This window comes from Corythoichthys intestinalis, chromosome 6 (genome assembly GCF_030265065.1).
Source record: "Corythoichthys intestinalis isolate RoL2023-P3 chromosome 6, ASM3026506v1, whole genome shotgun sequence".
Lineage (NCBI taxonomy): Eukaryota > Metazoa > Chordata > Actinopteri > Syngnathiformes > Syngnathidae > Corythoichthys > Corythoichthys intestinalis.
Genome location: NC_080400.1, coordinates 7,324,509 through 7,344,354, shown reverse-complemented (window position 1 = coordinate 7,344,354; position 19,846 = coordinate 7,324,509). Strand labels below are relative to the sequence as shown.

The window sequence follows — 19,846 nt, the reverse complement described above, 5'->3', positions numbered from 1 at the left end:
CTAAAACTTTTGGCAATTGACTCCACTTAATCTCAGTGATTCCCAAGGTCAGGACGTTTTGGAATCAAGACACAGGCCAAAACCATGACTGAGACCTGACTAACACTTGTTAGAATTTAGGAACAACTAAGGTTAAATTAAGACTTGTGATAGTCAAAAACGAGACCAAGGCAGAAACCCTTAACCCAAGACCTAGACTCAGTCTTTTGGCAATCGAATCCACGGCAAAGTCTTGATCTTGACTTAATCTCAGAGATTCCCTAGATCAAGACATTTTGGAATCAAGACACAGACTAAAACCATGACTGAGACCTGACCAAGACTTGTTAGAAGTCAGGAACAACTGATATTAAATCAAGACTTGTTATAGTCAAGAACGAGACCAAGACAGAAACCTTGAACCCAAGAAATAAACTAAATCTTTTGGCAATTGAATCCACTTAATCTCAGTTATTCCCAAGATCAAGACTTTTTGGAATCAAGACACAGACCAAAACCATGACTGAGACCTGACCAAGACTTGTTAGAAATGAGGAACAACTGAAATTAAATCTTTAAAATTAAATCAAAGACTTTTGAAACGCAAGAACAAGACCAAGACAGAAACCCTGAAACCAAGACCTAGAAAAAGTCTTTTGGCAATCGAATCTACGGTACAGTCTTGATTTTAACTTAATCTCAGTGATTCCCAAGATTAAGACTTTTTGGAGTCAAGACCCAAACCATGTTTTGGTCTTAGTCTTGACTCCCGAAAGTCTGGATCATTACTTAATCTAAACCAAAACCAAGGCTGGATCATGTCTTGGTATTAGTCTTGACTCACGAAAGTCTTGATCTTAACTGCTACAATTCTTTATCTTGACAATGTCAATGATTTCTTATTTCCTGTCAGGTCTCAGTCTCAGTCCTTATTCCTAAATCTTTATATTGAATCCTAAAACTCTTAACATTTAATTAATCTCAGTGATTCCTGATTTTAGGCCAGTCTTGGTCGTGGTCTTGATCACAACACTAGCGCTAACCTTCACGCCTCAAACGAAAACACATTGCAGCAGCTACAGTGGGGCAAATAAGTATTTAGTCAACCACTAATTGTGCAAGTTCTCCCACCTGAAAATATTAGAGAGGCCTGTAATTGTCAACATGGGTAAACACAACCATGAGAGACAGAATGTGGAAATTAAACCCAGAAAATGACATTGTTTGATTTTTAAAGAATTTATTTGCAAATCATGGTGGAAAATAAGTATTTGGTCAATACCAAGAGTTAATCTCAATACTTTGTTATGTACCCTTTGTTGGCAATAACGGAGGCCAAACGTTTTCTTTAACTCTTCACAAGCTTTTCACACACTGTTGCTGGTATTTTGGCCCATTCCTCTATGCAAATCTCCTCTAGAGCAGTGATGTTTTGGGGCTGTCGTTGGGCAACACGGACTTTCAACTCTCTCCACAGATTTTCTATGGGGTTGAGATCTGGAGACTGGCTAGGCCACTCCAGGACCTTGAAATGCTTCTTACGAAACCACTCCTTTGTTGCCCTGGCTGTGTGTTTGGGATCACTGTGATGCTGAAAGACCCAACCACGTCTCATCTTCAATGCCCTTGTTGATTTTCACTCAAAATCTCTCGATACATGGCCCCATTCATTCTTTCCTTTACACAGATTAGTCGTCCTGGTCCCTTTGCAGAAAGACAGCCCCAAAGCATGATGTTCCACCCCAATGCTTCAAAGTGGGTTCGGTGTTCTTCGGATGCAATTCAGTATTCTTTCTCCTCCAAACACAAGCACCTGTGTTTCTACCAAAAAGTTCTATTTTGGTTTCATCTAACCATAACACATTCTCCCAGTCCTGTTCTGGATCATCCAAATGCTCTCAGCAAACCGCAGACAGGCTTGGACGTGTACTGGCTTCAGCAGGGGGACACGTCTGACAGTGCAGGATTTGAGTACCTGGCGGCGTATTGTGTTACTGATAGTGGCCTTTGTTACTGTGGTCCCAGCTCTCTGTAGGTCATTCACTAGTTCCCCCCGTGTGGTTCTGGGATTTTTGCTCACCGTTCTTGTTATCATTTTGACGCCACGGGGTGCGATCTTGCATGGGAGTCCCAGATCGAGGGAGATTATCAGTGGTCTTGTATGTCTTCCATTTTCTAGTAATTGCTCCCACAGTTGAAGTGTTTTACCTATTGAAGATTCAGTCTTCCCAGCCTGGTGCAGGTCTACAATTTTGTCTCTGGTGTCCTTCAACAGCTCTTTGGTCTTGGACATAAGGGAGTTTGGAGTGTGACTGACTGATGTTGTGGACAGTTGTCTTTTATACCGATAATGAGTTAAAACAGGTGCCATTAATACAGGTAATGAGTGGAGCCTCGTTAGACCTCATTATAAGAAGTTAGACCTCTTTGACAGCCAGAAATCTTGCTTGTTTGTAGGGGACCAAATACTCATTTTCCACTTTAATTTGGAAATAAATTATTTAAAATCAAACAATGTGATTTTCCTTGTTCCCCCCCCACCCCACATTCTGTCTCTCATGGTTGAGGTTTACCCATGTTGACAATTACAGGCCTCTCTAATCTTTTCAAGTAGGAGAACTTGCACAATTGGTTGTTGACTAAATACTTATATACTAAATATTTGTCATGTAAGTATTAGATACTCACATGGGCCGTGTCCAGGACATGGTGACCGGGCTTTTGAATGGCAGCTCGTCAATGAAGCCATTGTTCTTTAGATCCAGAGGTGTTGGCTTGGCTGTGGTACGCAAAGGTGCTCTGTCAGTACAATTTTAAGATACACTTCCCAGTTCGAACATTTTCACAGTTCAAATGGGCGTAATGTTTGTCGTCATCAACGGTACTAAAAAAAAAAACGATCATTCATTCATGTCACTCCCACGTCATCAGAAAATTTTGCCATCACTTACACTTCCTGTTAGGCTTCAGATTCCGATTGATGGGAGGGGGCGTGACGTCGCTTAGACGTCCGGGCCGGTGGCAAAGGGAAGCACTGCTCCCTTTACGGGTAGGTAGCGTCGCCGAGAAGCCCGGGAAGTCGAAGTGGTGCGGACCGGGGCTCATGGGGATATACATGTTCTTGGGACTGTCCGCCTGGGCCGCGCTAAGTGGCGACGACCCTGGATTCATGGGGACGTAGTTGTCGTCAGAGTTGCCGCTGTCCGAGCGGGTAAGTGAAGTTCGGGTTCTCTGTGGAGAGGGACAGGTGGTGTAACTCAGGATATAAAACACTGTGTGCACCTTGGCTAGATAAAGATTGCAGAACTTGTCTTAGGATCGATTCATCGGATGATCCGACTTACAAGGTATGAGCTGAAGCCGTCATTGACTGATTCGACGGACTGACCCGAGTTGTTGAAATGGATAGGACGCTGATGGCTGCTTGTTTCGAAGGAAGAGCCTGTGAATAACAAGAACAATCGCACAGAGAAATAAGATAAAATAGAATAAGATAAACTTCATTAGTCTTATCAATTTCTGTAGCAAACCTCTGTGCAGCCTGATGTTTTCCACAGCAGGCAGCGTATTCCTTCTTGGGATGACCGACACCGCCGCCGAAGCTTCCCCGTTCTGGGAGTACGGACTCCCCCACTGTCCGTCCGAGCCTGGCTTTGGCGGCCTGGGCGGGGGCGCACAGGACGACTCTGAACTGGAGGGCGTCAATGCGTTGTGGTTCTTATCAAACGTCCGCGGTATTTGGTAGAAAGAACCGGGTGGGGTGGGGAGGTCGTAGTTGTCGCTAGCCCGCTCGGCGGCCAGGGCGTTGCATGGTGTCTGGAAGGTGTACACTTCCTCGTTCTCCAAGTCTGTGTCGGACGGGGCGCCGCGAGGAAGCACGTAGCAGCCCTCCTGGGGGGAGTCATCGGGCGCGGCCGGCAGGTGGTGCTTGCCGGGCTTGGGGAGACTGTAGAAGCCGTGCAGCTGAGCGCCCATCCCATTCAGACAGTGAGAGAAGCCGTGCGACAACTTCTGGACAGTTGAGTCGCTGCCCAAGAACACGTTGCCTCTCATGGCTTGGGAGAAACTGGCGCTCCTGCAACATCAAACACAATCGGGGACTAAATACTGGACTGTCTCAGGAAATTAGAATACACAATATTCTAATTTTTTGAGACAGTCCTGTGTATATATACAGGACTGTCTCAGGAAATTAGAATACACAATATTCTAATTTCCTGAGACAGTCAGGAAATTAGAATATTGTGTATTCTAATTTCCTGAGACAGTCAGGAAATTAGAATATTGTGTATTCTAATTTCCTGAGACAGTCCTGTATATATACACAGGACTGTCTCAAAAAATTAGAATATTGTGTATTCTAATTTTCTGAGACAGTCCAGTATAGCAACATTCCTGGTAGACTTAAACCTGCTGAACTAAATTCCAAATTGTGATTGCATATAGCACTTCTACTCACTCAGTTGATCACCAGGTGGTGAACCACAGTCTCATTCTTGCATGTACCTTTTTTTACCCAATTAAGGTATTTAATTGTTTCCAACAGGGGTCTTTTCACCAATTTTATGAAGATACGATGCAATGTTAAATCTTTGAATATTACAATATTTGCCACTATTGCAAAGTTTGCCACAATTCAACTCAATCAGCTTTTAAAAAAAATTACCGTATTGGCCTGAATATAAGATGTTGTTTTTTGCATTGAAATAATACTGAAAAAGTGGGGGTCGTCTTATATTCACCATCTAGACGTTATACCCATTCACAACGCTAGATGACGCCAGATATCATTGAAGCGATGTTCTGTCATGACAGATCTCAGCTACTCTCAAGTTTAACCAGTTCGCATTATTTTACTGCAATGTTTTTCCGTATTCAGATTTGTTTCAAGACTAGAGTTACAGTTAGACTTTACTTTGATGGTTAATGCAGTTATTGCAATTTTGTCATTTTATCACAATAGATTGGTTTATTTACATTTCAAAAACCAGAAGCCATTCATTTACGATTGCACTTTCGTTTACATATTTAAATGTTCAGATATTAAGATTTAAATGAGGCATAATAACATGCTTATTCTCTCAAATATATTGTTATAATCAATTGTTTCAGATGTACTGTAATTATTTTCTGTAGAAAAATTAATTTGGTGTTCAAAAAGTCTTTTTTTCAAACTTGAGTCTTGAAAAAGAGGGGGTCGTCTTATAATCAGTGCCGTCTTATATTCGGGCCAATACGGTAATACGATAGCTAACACAGCTACATTTCACCTCAAGCAATAAAAATTCTAAAGCAATTTTTAGGTTTTTGACTATTTTTGAGTGAAAACAATTGATATGAATAGAATGTGGATCAATGTTTTGCGTTTCTATCCATTTGATTGGACTTTTGTTATCACAGTGATGTATCTATCCATATTGTTGTACCATTACGCCCCTTATAAGCAGCTGAAATTAAAATATTCAATGAATAACAAACAGTAAATAAATAAAATACAGGTAGTCCCTGGGTTTCAAACGAGTTCCGTTCCTACGCTGGTGACGTAACCCGAATATCCGTGAAGGTCGGAATTAACCCTTTAAAAAAAAAAAAAAAAAAATATCCAAAACGTACAAAAGTATGGTATTTTGTTTATTGGTGGAGGATACACTGCCCTCTGGTGGCAGCGTTGGGTCTGGTTGGGCTGTCGTTCAATGATGTTTCCGTACAGGAGCACTCAGACGTCTCACGTGGATTAAGGATAGCTGCGCTCTGGTTTGGCCCACATAAAACTGGAAGTTTCTTCGGCCAATATGTGTTTGTTAATGCATTTGTAATTAACTTTAGAGCTAGTTCGTGGAAATACGTGTTCGTGATTTGTTATAGGAATTGTAAATACGTTAGAATTCATAGCATTTAAGCTAGCGGACTTTTGCAATGGAAATTAGGCTAATTGAATCTATTGAATTTACATATAGATCAGAGTAGATGGACGCTAGAACACTAATCATTTTGTGTCGAGTGTTTTATTGTTAAAATGCGTGTCGTTTTGAACAGACGTGTACATATGTGTGTTACAGCTTTATAAATTGTCAAAAGTGAAGGAAGCAAAAACCTTCAAAAAGCACAATTACTTTGTTTGCTGTCTGTCTAGCTGAACAACTTCACGTTGAGTGAGGACAGAACAAGTTATGTTATTAAATTAAAGTAAAAAAAATGAGATACTGTGAGGTACAATTAGGTACTGTTTGAGCGACTAAAAAAAAAAAAAAAAAAAAAGACTGGAGACAAAATGGCGGACGAGACTCCGGCGTCATAAAGTCGAAATCGAGTCGAGTGCGTCTTAACCGTAGGGGGAGTTTGACTTTTGGGGCAGGGGAGGGCACATCATGTTGATGACCCCGAAACACAGTGTCAGCAATAAAATTAACTTACAAGAATAATTATAATAATAAGTTGACAATGAGCGTTTTTGTTTCCCATCATTCTTGAGGGGAATTCTAAATCAGGCTGCTGAGGCAATAATTTTTGCCAAGATCATCATCCATTGAATATGGTACGCCCGCCCGTGTCGTGCTAATGTAGTTACCACCGTCAAAAATTATATCCCTTGAGCAGAGCCATATGGAGGTAGATTTGTGTCTTTATTATTCAATCCAAAAAAAAAACAGTTGCTTCAATTAAAATATATATTGTCGACCCGAAAAAAATCGCTTCAGTAAAAATAAATAAATAAAAATAACAATAATTTTGAATAAATTTGAAACTCAAAAAACTCCCAAAATATGCACATGAAAGGGATTAAAAAAAAAAAAAATTTTAATTTAATTTTTTTTTTTTTTTTTTTTAATTGAAGTCGTTTGTGTTTGGGCCACATTTTGGCTAGGACATTTTTGTCTTATTATTAAATAAAAAAATAATTTGCTTAAAAAATATATGTTTAAAAAGAAAAATCACTTCAGGCAAAAAAAGAAAAATTTCAATCATAGAAAAAGGTTTTGAATGCGGAAAAAATATTTCAGATTGAAAATTTTGCATTTGAACATTTAATTTTTCATTGAAAACATTTTCTTTGATTGAAGCTATCCTGTTTGTGTTTGGGCCATATTAAGGGTAGGACATATGTGTCTCAATCATTTAATCCCTCAAAAATTTATATTTATTACTTTAAATATTTTCAATCAAAGAAAAAAATCATTTGAAAATAAAATTTCCCTCTACTAATATATATTTTTTTAATGAAAATTATATGCAAAGCAAATGACTCTCTAAGGTGCTAGTCACATGATATGTTCGAAAAATAATTTTGACCCACTATAAAAATATATTTTTTAGGGCTGTCAAACGATTAAAATTTTTAATCGAGTTAATCACAGCTCAAAAATTATTTAATCATAATTAATCGCAGTTCAAACCATCTCTAAAATATGCCATACTTTTCTATAAATTATTGTTGGAATGGAAAGATAAGACAAGACGGGTACATACATTCAACATACTATACTTGTTTATTATAACAATAAATCAACATGATGGCATTAACATTATTATTATTATTATTATAACTGTTAAAGCGATCCATGGATAAAAAGACTTTTAGTTCTTAAAAGATAAATGTTAGTACAAGTTATAGACATTTTATATTAAAACCCCTCTTAACGTTTTCGTTTTAATAAAATTTGTAAAATTTTCAATCACATAATAAACTTGTAGCTCGCCATTGTTGATGTCAGTAATTACACAATGCTCATGGTGCTGAAACCCATAAAATTAGTCACACCCAAGCGCCAGCAGAGGGCAACAAAACACCAAAAAACACAAGTAGCAAGTGGACATGACACTGTGCTGCCATTTTAATCTGTTTGAGTGGGGCATGTGCGTTAAATGCCTCAAATATTTTAACGTGATTAATTAAAAAATTAATTACCGCCCGTTAACGCGATAATTTTGACAGCCCTAATATTTTTTTGTATATTTAATTCATTTTTGTTGCAGTTTTATTGATGTGCTATTATTATACAGTATATACTGGACTGTCTCAGGAAATTAGAATACACAATATTCTAATTTTTTGAGACAGTCCTGTGTATATATACAGGACTGTCTCAGGAAATTAGAATACACAATATTCTAATTTCCTGACTCAGGAAATTAGAATATTGTGTATTCTAATTTCCTGAGACAGTCCTGTATATATACACAGGACTGTCTCAAAAAATTAGAATATTGTGTATTCTAATTTCCTGAGACAGTCCAGTATATTGAAAGTCAATTACATGCAATGACGCTTTTTGGCCACCAGAGGGGGGGGCTGCCCGCTTATGGTCTTAACCTGGGGACTACTTGTAGGCTGTAAACGACAATTTTAAATTTGTAACTGATAAAAAATAAAAATCAATGGTGACATCTCCCTAACAACTATTTGGGTAAATGTTTATTTTTATTTTTTCAAACAAAACTACAGTAATACAGTCATATACGGTCAATATATAATACAAAAAATTCTAGTAACTCGAATCGCCATTACATTTTCCATAATTATTTTGTACTTACAGTATCCGGCAGCAGAGGGGGCTACAGAACTGCCATAGAAATGAAATAAACACCATTTGAAATTACAATCAGCATCATAATTTTTGACCCCACATTTTTATGTTTCCCAAGATAGCATTCAAATGCCGAAGGGGGAAAAAGTTGGCCACGCCCCTGTATGACCTTGAGCACCTGCCCGTTTGACCTGAGTTTGATGGGTGTCGAACCCAGACTTGGGGTCACCTTCCATCACAACCGTAACGATTTTCCCGCCAGTTGTCCATCATTGCAAGACGATTAACATCGACGTAACGCTTTGTTGTCTGACGTGAAGGAAGGACACTGTGGGGGCGAGCAGGGGTCCGCATTTTTACACCGATGAAATCATAGGACCAATGACTCACAGAAAGAAGGTTTCTTTTGTGTGTGGCGCTGATGAAATGGACGAAGGGCTTTCATTTTATTCCTGACTCAGCAGATTTATGCGGGAGTCGCGGGACAGCGAGGGCCGTTGTGCCTCAGGGAGGGTGGGGGAAGGGACGATGCTAGTGGTGGTGATGGGGGGGATGCCGACGTATAGCAAAGTGATTGATTGCATCTTCGCCCTCATTGATCATCCCCTGCTCAATGGCTGTGTTGGTGTTCTCCGGGTTATTAACGAATGCTTTCGACTTCTGGAAGCTGCTCCGCATGTTGATGACGTCGACGTGGTGAAAACCGGCTTTTTTCCCCCTATACTTGTGCTCAACAATATAAAAGCTGAACTCATTGGCTACCAGTGTTGTTAATCCTACTTTAAAAAATTAATTAATTACAGTTACAAATTACTTCTCCCAAAAAGGAATTGCGTTAATAACTCAGTTACCTGAATGTAAAAGTAATTCGTTATTTGCAGTGGCGCCACCAGGGGGTGGCCAGGGGTGGCCAAGGCCACCCCTATAAATTGGTTGGCCACCCCGCTTGCCAGTATGTCGTTAGATTGTTGTAGCATCAGTTATGCATTTAAATGAATGCATTTATTTTATTTTGTTAAATGTAGGGCTGTGTAATTTATCGCGTTAACGGGCTGTGATTTATTTTTAAAATTAATCACGCCGTCGCGGTACGACTTACTCGCGCATTGCCGCAAACAGCCTACAATGGCGCCGTTTTACTTATATACAGAGATAAGAGGCAGTGTCAAGTGAGTGGAGTAGATAAAAGCATTCATTGGGGCCGTACTTTAAATTGGCAAAAGCTTTGTCATCCCTCCCACAGCAACAATAAATATTGTGGGAAGCGACGTGGGGAAGGATGACTGGAGTTGATCTTTTTCTAAACACCCTGTAGTGTACCCAACGCAGAGAAGATATAGCATTTGCAGCCACCACACACAGTCATGGTTGCAGCACTTCCCATCATGCATTTGGGCAGAACAGTTAAGTCGCTACAGTATCATTTACTGAAAGCTCAACAAATACACTAGATGGCAATATTTAGTCACAATATACAAACTCACATTTATCCTTTAAGAACTACAAGCCTTTCTTGTGGATCCCTTTAACAGAAAGAATGTTAATAATGTTAATGCCATCTTGTGGATTTATTGTTATAATAAACAAATACAGTACTTATGTACAGTATGTTGAATGTATATATCCGTCTTGTCTTATCTTTACATTCCAACAATAATTTACAGAAAAATATGGCATATTTTAGAGATGGTTTGAATTGCGTTTAATTACTATTAATTAATTTTTAAGCTGTGATTAACTTGATTGTTGACAGCCCTAGTTAAATGTACACCTTATGCCTAATACATACATAACACAATAAAACAGAATTGTTGTGGAACTCAAAATGTTGACTGGACAGTTATGGACTATGCACATTAAATCGTTAGTAACATCAAATATTACACAATTTTACTGATAGTTTTCCCCTGACCTTTTTACTGCAATAATAAATTGAAAACCTAAAATTATAGCTTTTAGTTTTGGCCACCCCAAGATTTTAAGTGGCCCCATCTGGCCACCCCGATGAAAAATTTCTGGAGGCGCCACTGGTTATTTGGCAAAGTAACTGGTGATAATTTTCTTTCTTATTTTTTTTTTTTTTCCCTCAAAAAAGAAAAAAAAAAGGTCACACAATGCGAAGTTTAAAGGGTTTTTGGGACAATTGGCCCTAGCCCAATTCTTTACCCTAAACTTAACTAGACACTGGGGTATTGCGGAAACTGCGATAACTAGATAGTAACCTTTGCTATGTGTGGAAGTCATTTAATGTTCTGAATCAACCGTTAAAGTTGTTAAAATTGCTCCCGTTACTGCATTAGTTCCCTTCTGCCTACTTTCGACATGTGTAAGTTTTAAAACTGTTTCATCATTTAAAGATAGATTGAAGTCAAGATTTTGCCAATTTAGGAGCATTTTAGATAAAAGGTTACTTAGGTTCGCTAGGAAGGTTCTGTACAACAGAGCTTTCCTAAGAGGTCTACTGCTTTAAGATGGCGGCTGTTTACTAACGCATCTTGTTCTTTAGATATGTTGCTAATGCCACTGTGTCTGTCATTTGCATCTAGTTCTATAATATATGATTTCTACCGTAGCATTATGTGGGCATAGTTTGTAGGCTATCGGCTACAGTCGGGTATTATTGGAGCCACCTAGCATCGCGTTTGCAACAGCGTCCCCACTCCTGCTCCGCTCTCTCGTCTCTGTGAGTCCGTCTCTCTCAGACTTTTCTCACGTCAGCCAACAAAGTAACTAACGCATAGTAACGCACGCCTTTCACCCCTCAGTAACGGTAACGGCATTGCCAAGATGAGAAAAGTAATTCATTAGATTTGTAAGAGGCCAATATTAATTAAGCGCATTTTTATTATATTTGTGAACGATCTTTGCTATTTTGTAAATTGTTAATAAATTGTTTGGACCAATGCTGCGCATATTTAAACGACGTAACATCCGGTTGTCAATCAGCAGACAGCCGCGTCTTGTCAACGCAGGAGCCTGTATGCTCGCTTCCTTGTTGAGTTACGATATCTACGCTTTGCCTTTTTTACCATCTAACAAATTCAAACTTATTTGATTTAACCAGCTGATGTCAGCTTAATTTGTCTTGGAGCGGCACATCCGTGTTCGGGTTGATTTGCACGCCTCGGAGAGCGCAGCGAGGTATTTTATTTGTTTGGAATTGTTTGATAACTGATCACTGTGAAATGTTAATTGTTTTGTATTGAATTTTAGTTTCACGGTGTCGTAAGGACTGTTTGGAAAATAAAGAAACCTTGCACATCAGTCGATCTCACGTCGTCATTCCGAGGGGCTGCTACAAGATTACTCACTACTGAAAAAAATAACGCCGTTATATTCTAACGCCATTATTAACATCACTGTTGGCTACTATTGACAGCAAAAGATGTCCAAACTGATCCGAGTAATTTTGCCAGCTCTAAGCATCACGTTTTGCCCGGACTACTTTTAACGCGCTGACGTCACATGCATAGAAGCAATTAAAAAAATAAAAATTACCGCAGCCGACAGCCACTACAAACTACACCGACATTGCTAAAAACGACGCTCCCATGATGCTAGTGTGATAGCAGGTAGTGTCCGATGCATCTCATAGATATTGCATGCATTTAGGACTAGATGGCAAATGACAGACTCGGCCGCGTCTAGGCCAGTTAGTAAACAGCCGCCATCTTTAAGCAGTAGACTTCTCATCGCTAATAAATATAACGTTACTGTCACTCGCTCACGGAATGTTAGCCCTTCTGAGGGCTAGGTTTCTATTGATTATGACCACTGTCGATGTGTGGCTAACGTGTCTTACATACAGGCTTTATTTAATCTGTAAAAACACAGCGCTGTAGAGTGATGAGGGTGTAAAATTAAAACATAATAAAGCTAACTGTCAGTTTTAGCTCTCAGTCGTCATTGCTGAATAAAACACCAAGTAGCACTGATCCCTAATGTGCTCCAATACAGCAGGTATCATACATTTATTTTGAACACTGCAAAAACTCAAAATCCTATCAGTACTTACAGTTTAGACAAACTTAAAACTTAACTAGAACTTAAAAATAGCTTGACACAAATGGAAATTCAATTGAAACACATGGGAAAAACACGTAGCTTTCAAGTGACGTGTGTTATCAAGCGTAATTACATTTTTAGGTAAGAAGTATGTTTTTTTTTTAATAAGATCTAGAAGTTTTTTGAGTAAAAGCAGTGATTTTTTTTTTCTGGTCACATCTGAGATGCAATTGTTGGCTGTTTCCAAAAATGTACATCGAAAATAAAGACATTGATTGACTGAAAATGATTCAATATTGGATTAAATGTCTTTTTTTCTCATGTATATTTATCAGTGCTCCTTAGCTTAAGAAAAGAAAGAAGAAGAAAAAAAAAGTTTTATCCGATTACGCGATTAATCGATAGAATTTTCATTCAATTACTCGATTACTAAAATATTCGATAGCTGCAGCCCTAAACTCGAGTTACTCGAGTTGCTCGAGTATTCGTTTCAGCTCTAGATCTGCTAGTTTAATTAATTTTACAAACTGTATAAAAATGAAACCATCAAGAGGGGTTTCAATATAAAATTATTTTAACTCATAATCACGTTTATCTTTTAAGAACTACATGTCTTCTTATCCGTGGATCCCTTTAAGAAAAAGTTAGGTGCCACCAATGCAAAAAGTAAGTGTGGAGCCTTGGCAATAAAATAACAATGTTATATTTTTCTAATATCGTTCAGGCCTATTCCAAATAGAGCTATTCAAGTTATCTTGTAAAAATTCTACTAGTTATAAGATCGCAATATATCGCAACCCTCCAAAAATCGCAATGATAGCTTTTTTTCAAGATCGTTCAAGCCTTTAGACCACCTTTCTCTGCAGTTTTGCAATCAGCAATACAACATGGGTTAGATTCATCAAAATGTCGCCATTCAGTAAAATTGTATACGGGCTTGCAATTCACTTCCTGCCTCTCCCCGTTGAATAATGTAGCTGACAAGTAGAGTCGTCAACGGCAATGGACGTCGGATTCGAATCAACAAGTATATTCTTCAACAAAGAATTGATGAGTATACAGCTCAAAACGGCTAGCATCGATTAGTATTATCTTTCCAAAAAGCTCGACAATATTTATCCCTCCAATTCCGACAGGGGAGGAAGCTCGGCCAGCCTGTACGTTGACCCGACAAACAGGAAGCTCGACCCTTACCGTGCGCTCTCAGTCTTCCTGCTCACGCACTGGTGCAGGAGGAGGTAGTCCTGCGGCGCGCTGTTGGACAGGGCGCTGTGGTGCGAGTGGCGCACGGGTACGTCGAAGGTGAAGAGGACCGGTTGGCTAGAGTGGACCGGCGCAGACAACTTGCCACCGACGGCGCTCAGAGGGGCCGCCGAGCAGGAGACCTCGGGACCTACAGAGCGTGGCATATGTTGAAGTCGGACATCTGAAAAAAGGCGGAAGGACGTTTTATTGATTGGAAGTTTCTCTGGTGAAAACGTATAAAACTAAAATTGTGCTTGACTTCACACTAGCAGATGGAATTAACAACTATTACACGTACAGTGTATCACAAAAGTGTGTACACCCCTCACATTTCTGCAGATATTTAAGTATATCTTTTCATGGGACAACACTGACAAAATGACACTTTGACACAATGAAAAGTAGTCTGTGTGCAGCTGATAATAATAGAGTTCATTTATTTTCCCCTCAAAATAACAAAATATAGCCATTAATATCTAAACCCCTGGCAACAAAAGTGAGTACACCCCTCAGAAACTACGTACATCCCTAAATGTCCAAAATTGAGTACTGCTTGTCATTTTCCCTCCAAAATGTCACGTTACTCGTTACAGAGATTGAAGAGGTGGGGGGGGTCAGCCTGTTAGTGCTCAGACCATACGCCGCACTCTACATCAAATTGGTGTGCATTAGGGGTGTAACGGTATACAAAAATCTCAGTTCAGTACGTACCTCGGTTTTGAGGTCACTGTTCGGATCATTTTCGTACAGTAAGAAAACAAAATGCAAAATGTAAATGTGCTAGTTGTTTATTACACACCTTTGTGCTTTCAACAATAGGAACATTAGCCTATACAAAGCTAGAATTCTGCTCAAAAAGTAGCAGGTATTTAAAGAAAATCCAACAACATTTGCCTTTCAGACCCTGCGTATGGTCAGCTTTCTTTCTGAAAGACAGAAGAAAAAGAAGTCCAGTGCTAAAGAGAAAAGCAATCCCAATGACAAAGATTTTAACATGTATTTTACAAATGAAATGCCTCAATGAATTTTTTTTTTTCTTATGAGCGGTTTTCAAAAGCTTTATTGGTGGATTTTCTCAAGTTAAAGCGCCGCACAGAAATTAATAAATTTAATTGTGTAAGCAGGATCTGTGTATTATTCTTATTATTTAACTATTGGTGTTTTAGCTCATTTTGATTTATTTTATTTAAATGGGCGATTATTTATTTTATTCTGTGTTTATATTTTAAAAATGTATTCATTTAGACCAGACATGTCCAAAGTCCGGCCCGGGGGCCAAATGCGGCCCGTGGTCAAATTTCATCCGGCCCCCAGCCTCTGTCATAAAATCAATAACGTCTGGCCCACACACAGACTCAATAAATTGGTCAGCAGTACTGCTACCAGCATATGAAGTATCTTACACACTAAATGCTGCTCCTCATTTACCCAGTAAAATGCAGCAGCACTCTAAGCAACATTACCCCGTATGACCCTTTACTCCCAATTTTCTAAAATGGAGGCAATCAACAACAACAAAAAGTTGACTGCGATGGCCGACGCTTCAAGGATAGGTGGAATTTGGACTATTCTTCACTATAATACGCAACAACCATCTGCCTCATTTGCAAAAAGACAGTCGCTGTTTTTAAAGATTTCAATGTGAGGCGATATTACCAAACAAGACACGCTGACATATACAAAAAGATTACAGGGAAGATATGTAGCGAGAAATTGAAGCAACTTGAAAGCTAGTTTAATTTCACAGCAGCAGTATTTCGCAAGAGCCCGAGAGTCGAAAGAGAACGCCACATAGGCTAGTTGCGAGATTGTTGAAATTATTGATTAAAAAAAAATGATAAAGCAAATGTGACACACAAAATGGCTAGCTAAAATTTGCTTGAATGTATTGTTCTACATAAAGGACGTCAGCCAAGGTAGGCCCCCCACATTTTTACCACACTAAATCTGGCCCCCTTTGCAAAAAGTTTGGACACCCCTGATTTAGACTGTATATTTTATGTTGTATGACTTTAGTTCCTATGTGAATATTAGTTCCTACTTGTTTTGTTGTGGTAGGAGGGTTTTGTATTGAACCCGGGGCAGGTGTTGGTTATTATTATAGCAGAGAAGACAGCAGTAAATCCACAAAGACAAGTCAACTGTGCCCCGATCTACCACTCAAGAGAAAATAAAATAAATTGAAATGAGCTAATTAAATGAGCTGTAATTAAATAATAAGAATAATACACAGATCCTGCTTATACAATTAAATTGATTAATTTCTGTGTGGCGCTTTCACTTGAGAAAATCCACCAGTAAAACTTTTGAAAACCGTTCATAAGAAAAAAAATAATTGAGGCATTTCATTTGTAAAATACATGTTAAAATCTTTGTCATTGGGATTGCTTTTCTCTTTAGCACAGGACTTCTTTTTTCTTCTTTTTTTCAGAAAGAAAGCGGACCAATACGCGGGGTCTGAAAGGCAAATTGTTGTTGGATTATAATCTTTAAATACCCGCTACTTTTTGAGCAAAATTATAGCTTTGTATAGGCTAATGTTCCTATTGTTGAAAGCACAAAAGTGTGTAATAAACAACTAGCACATTTATATTTTGCATTTTGTTTTTTTACTCTACCGAAAATGAACCGAACCGTGACATCAAAACCGAGGTACATACCAAACCGAGATTTTTGCGTACCGTTACACCCCTAATATATATATATACATATACATACATACGTGTATATATATATATGTATATATATACATATACATACATACGTGTATATATATATATATATATATATTTTTTTTTTTAATTTTATTTTATTTATTTATTTATTTATTTTTTTTTTGTTATATGTACAATATTGTTGTACTGTATATCAACATATTTAGTGAGAATTGATTTTTAAGTGTAAAAAAAAATCATTTATTAATTTCTGTATAACTATATTATTTTATAAAATGTAAATAAAATATGACCTATTTTGTGTATTTTTTGTATTAATAAAGAAATAAATAATAAAATAGATAAATACCTAATTTAATGCAATATTTATCCTGATTTTATCAATATTAGATTAAGTGTCATAAAATGATTATAACTACATTTAAAATTAAATAAATGTATTTAAATGTATTTCATTTATTTATTTTTGTAAGTACTTATTACACTGTAATGAACAGTGTATAACTTATCAAATGACATGAGGAGCGGCATTCCCCTTCAAAACCTGAAAAACAAACAATTTAAGTCTAAGAATAATGAAGTGAAAAGAACATTAGTATAGCTGCATTGAATTAAAGAGGTTAGCCACCATGCTAACATCACATCTCCCTTTTCCATTCATGGTTTTGGGGTGAAAAGCTAGACAAAATGCGGGCCTCGCCTGTCACTCACTTCACATATCGGAGCGATGAGGTGAGTGTATTATGTTTTATTGGAGGCTACCATTTTGAGCAATTGCATGACCTTGGCGTGCATCAGTCTGCACTCTAATCAATACATAAGAGGGATGCGCCCCGAGGGATGCGACAACACAGTATCATCCTCTTTCGGGGGGTGTGCCGCACATGATCCCAGCCCCCTTCGATCTTACGCAGACAACAACCTTGCTGCCCCTTTTTCCTGCTGTATGACGAGTACTAATAGAAGCTGCAAATAGACGAGGAGGAGGAGAAAATGGGCGGCCAGCCGATCCATCGACCCGTGGTGCCGCATGCAACTCTAGCCCAGGAGAAAAAAAATAAAAAGCTCCTCTTCCCCCAAGCTGAAAACAACGCAACCTGAAATTGGATTTGTTTTTATGTACAGGCAGTGGATGACGATGTTTTAGTGCCATGGACGGCCATAGAACTCCAGTGATTTTATTTTATTTATTTATTTATTTTTACATAATTTCATTTTTACCTAAGGCATTTGAGGAAAAATACGGAAAAACAGAGGTCATGTATTTGGTTCCATCTGTCTTTTTGTTTGTTTATATGTTTGTGTTCACTATAACTCAAGAACGAATAAAGAGATTATCATCAAACTTTATTATTTTTATTTTTTTAAATAATTTGATGACAAAAAAAAAAAAAAACACCCATGTCGGAACCAGCTGAATATTGTGTTCTGAGAAAATATGAAACTAACCAAATTTAGTGTTAGCTTTATTCCAACATTGACATCTATTAAATGCATATACAGTATTGAAATATTATTGCATATAGTTCATAAAATATTGTGATATACAAATGGGCCTATATTACCCATTCGTACTTTTTATGTACACAAGCAAAAACTTAAAAGCCGTAAAATACTGTATTTCATAAATCTAGTCGAAATGTGATCAATTAAACGCATTGAAAAATTAAATTGGAAACACAAAATAACACATGTTAGCAAACCTTTTGCACATTGTCATGCTTTTAGGGTTAATCCCATTGTCCAAAATTTCTCGGCAACATACTGCATTACAATTTCCGATTAATTAGCCATATCTGCAACACAAATTATCTCCACGAGACCTCCATCTCAAGCACGACTGCAGTCCGTGCAATATTGAGCAAATTCAAAGGCTCTCGCTTCTAGCTTTCATTCACATCGATCGAGCTGGCATTTTCCCCCTCCTCCTCTTCTTCTATTTTTACATCCCATTCGAGATTAGATTATTTCATGTCTTCCTCCATTTCTGGCCTGACCGGGAGGAAATGAGCAGCACACCGACAAAGACGGCAGTTGTCCTCAGCGCACCAGCTGGGTTCTAATTTTGGCCTTCCAAGATCCAGCAGCCGTTCTATTAGATTACAACTGAAGAACAGATGAGACAGTAGGTGATGTATTACGGTGTCTGGTCAGGAAAATAGCTTTATGAAGTTGTCATGTTTCAATACTACTGATAGTGATAGGGAGAGACTGGGAGCGAATGATCGCAGCCACCTTTCCCAGTATTCTAATGCTCTTTTTGGTAGAGTTGTCCGATAATGAATTTTTAACAGATAACCGATATTGTCCAACTCCAAAAATCCGATATCGATATACAAGAATTTTCGCACTATAAGGCGCACCTGAATATAAGCCGCCCCCACCAAATTTGGCACAAAAACGGCATTTGTACATACACAAGCCGCACTGGACTATTAGCCGCAGCTTTCTTCACTGTATTATGGGATATTTACACCAAAAGATATTAACCAGTAGCACTTTATTTGACAGCGGTATCATACGGCTGTCATAAAACCAAATGAACCACCATGAAGCTTTGAACCACTTGGCTACAAAGCTTCATTACTTCACGAAGCTTCATTTGGCCATCACTGCTCCCTTGGGGGAGACAGTCAAAGTCTGAAGCCACCTGCTGTCAACACTGTTGTTGTCCAACATGCCTCCTAGCATGCATTGCAGCGCTACAGATGTAAATAACAATCAAAATTCGTGTTCTGTGCTAATTATGTCTTCAGTTACTGTTCCAGTTGTTTCATTAATTGCTAGTTATGGTATTTGGTAACAGTTTATTTGACAGTGACGCCATTAGACAACCATAATTATGACATGACACTGTCATGAGCGTTAATGAATGCTTATAACAGACGCCATTTAGTGTTATCTGGCAAATTATCTCACTTTTGAATGGATGTAAACGATCCAAGCTGGACATGAATGGAGTTAGTGACATAATTTGCCGGATGAAACTTGATGACATCTGTCATAAGCATTCAGTAATGTCAATGATTGTGCCATGTCCCAATTATACGATTTTATGACCGTCTTCTGATGCCGCTGTCAAATAAAGTGTTACCTATTAACCGAAATAAATCAACAAATAAGGTGCACTTGACTATAAGCCGCAGGGTTCAAAATGAATGTAAAAAGTAGCGGCTTATAGTCCAAAAATTACGGTATGTGGCCACTGACTTAACATGTTATGGCTAATTGCATACCTGTCAACCCGAGGTCGTTGGCAATCTTACAAATAGTGACATATGTCCTTACAAATTGGTGACTAATCTTACAACGTTGTATCTAGCGTACAATATGAAATAAAAATAAAACTCAAATTTAAAAAAAATATGAATTTATTGGTAATATTGTAACATATAACCTGGAGCAATCAAAGAACAA

At 38.2% G+C, this 19,846-nt stretch overlaps 1 protein-coding gene across 1 annotated transcript in view; it reads right to left on the bottom strand.

Annotated features, from left to right (window-relative positions):
• The window catches only part of LOC130917314 (GRB2-associated-binding protein 2-like), a 141,514-nt gene that overhangs the window by 2,648 nt on the left and 119,020 nt on the right, over positions 1 to 19,846 (bottom strand). Inside the window, exons 3-7 of the mRNA XM_057838581.1 lie at positions 13,704 to 13,935; positions 3,510 to 4,054; positions 3,324 to 3,421; positions 2,931 to 3,210; positions 2,668 to 2,758 (exon numbers count right to left, since the gene is read on the bottom strand). Coding sequence (XP_057694564.1) covers positions 2,668 to 2,758; positions 2,931 to 3,210; positions 3,324 to 3,421; positions 3,510 to 4,054; positions 13,704 to 13,935 — 1,246 coding nt within the window. The remainder of the gene's footprint in view (positions 1 to 2,667; positions 2,759 to 2,930; positions 3,211 to 3,323; positions 3,422 to 3,509; positions 4,055 to 13,703; positions 13,936 to 19,846) is intronic.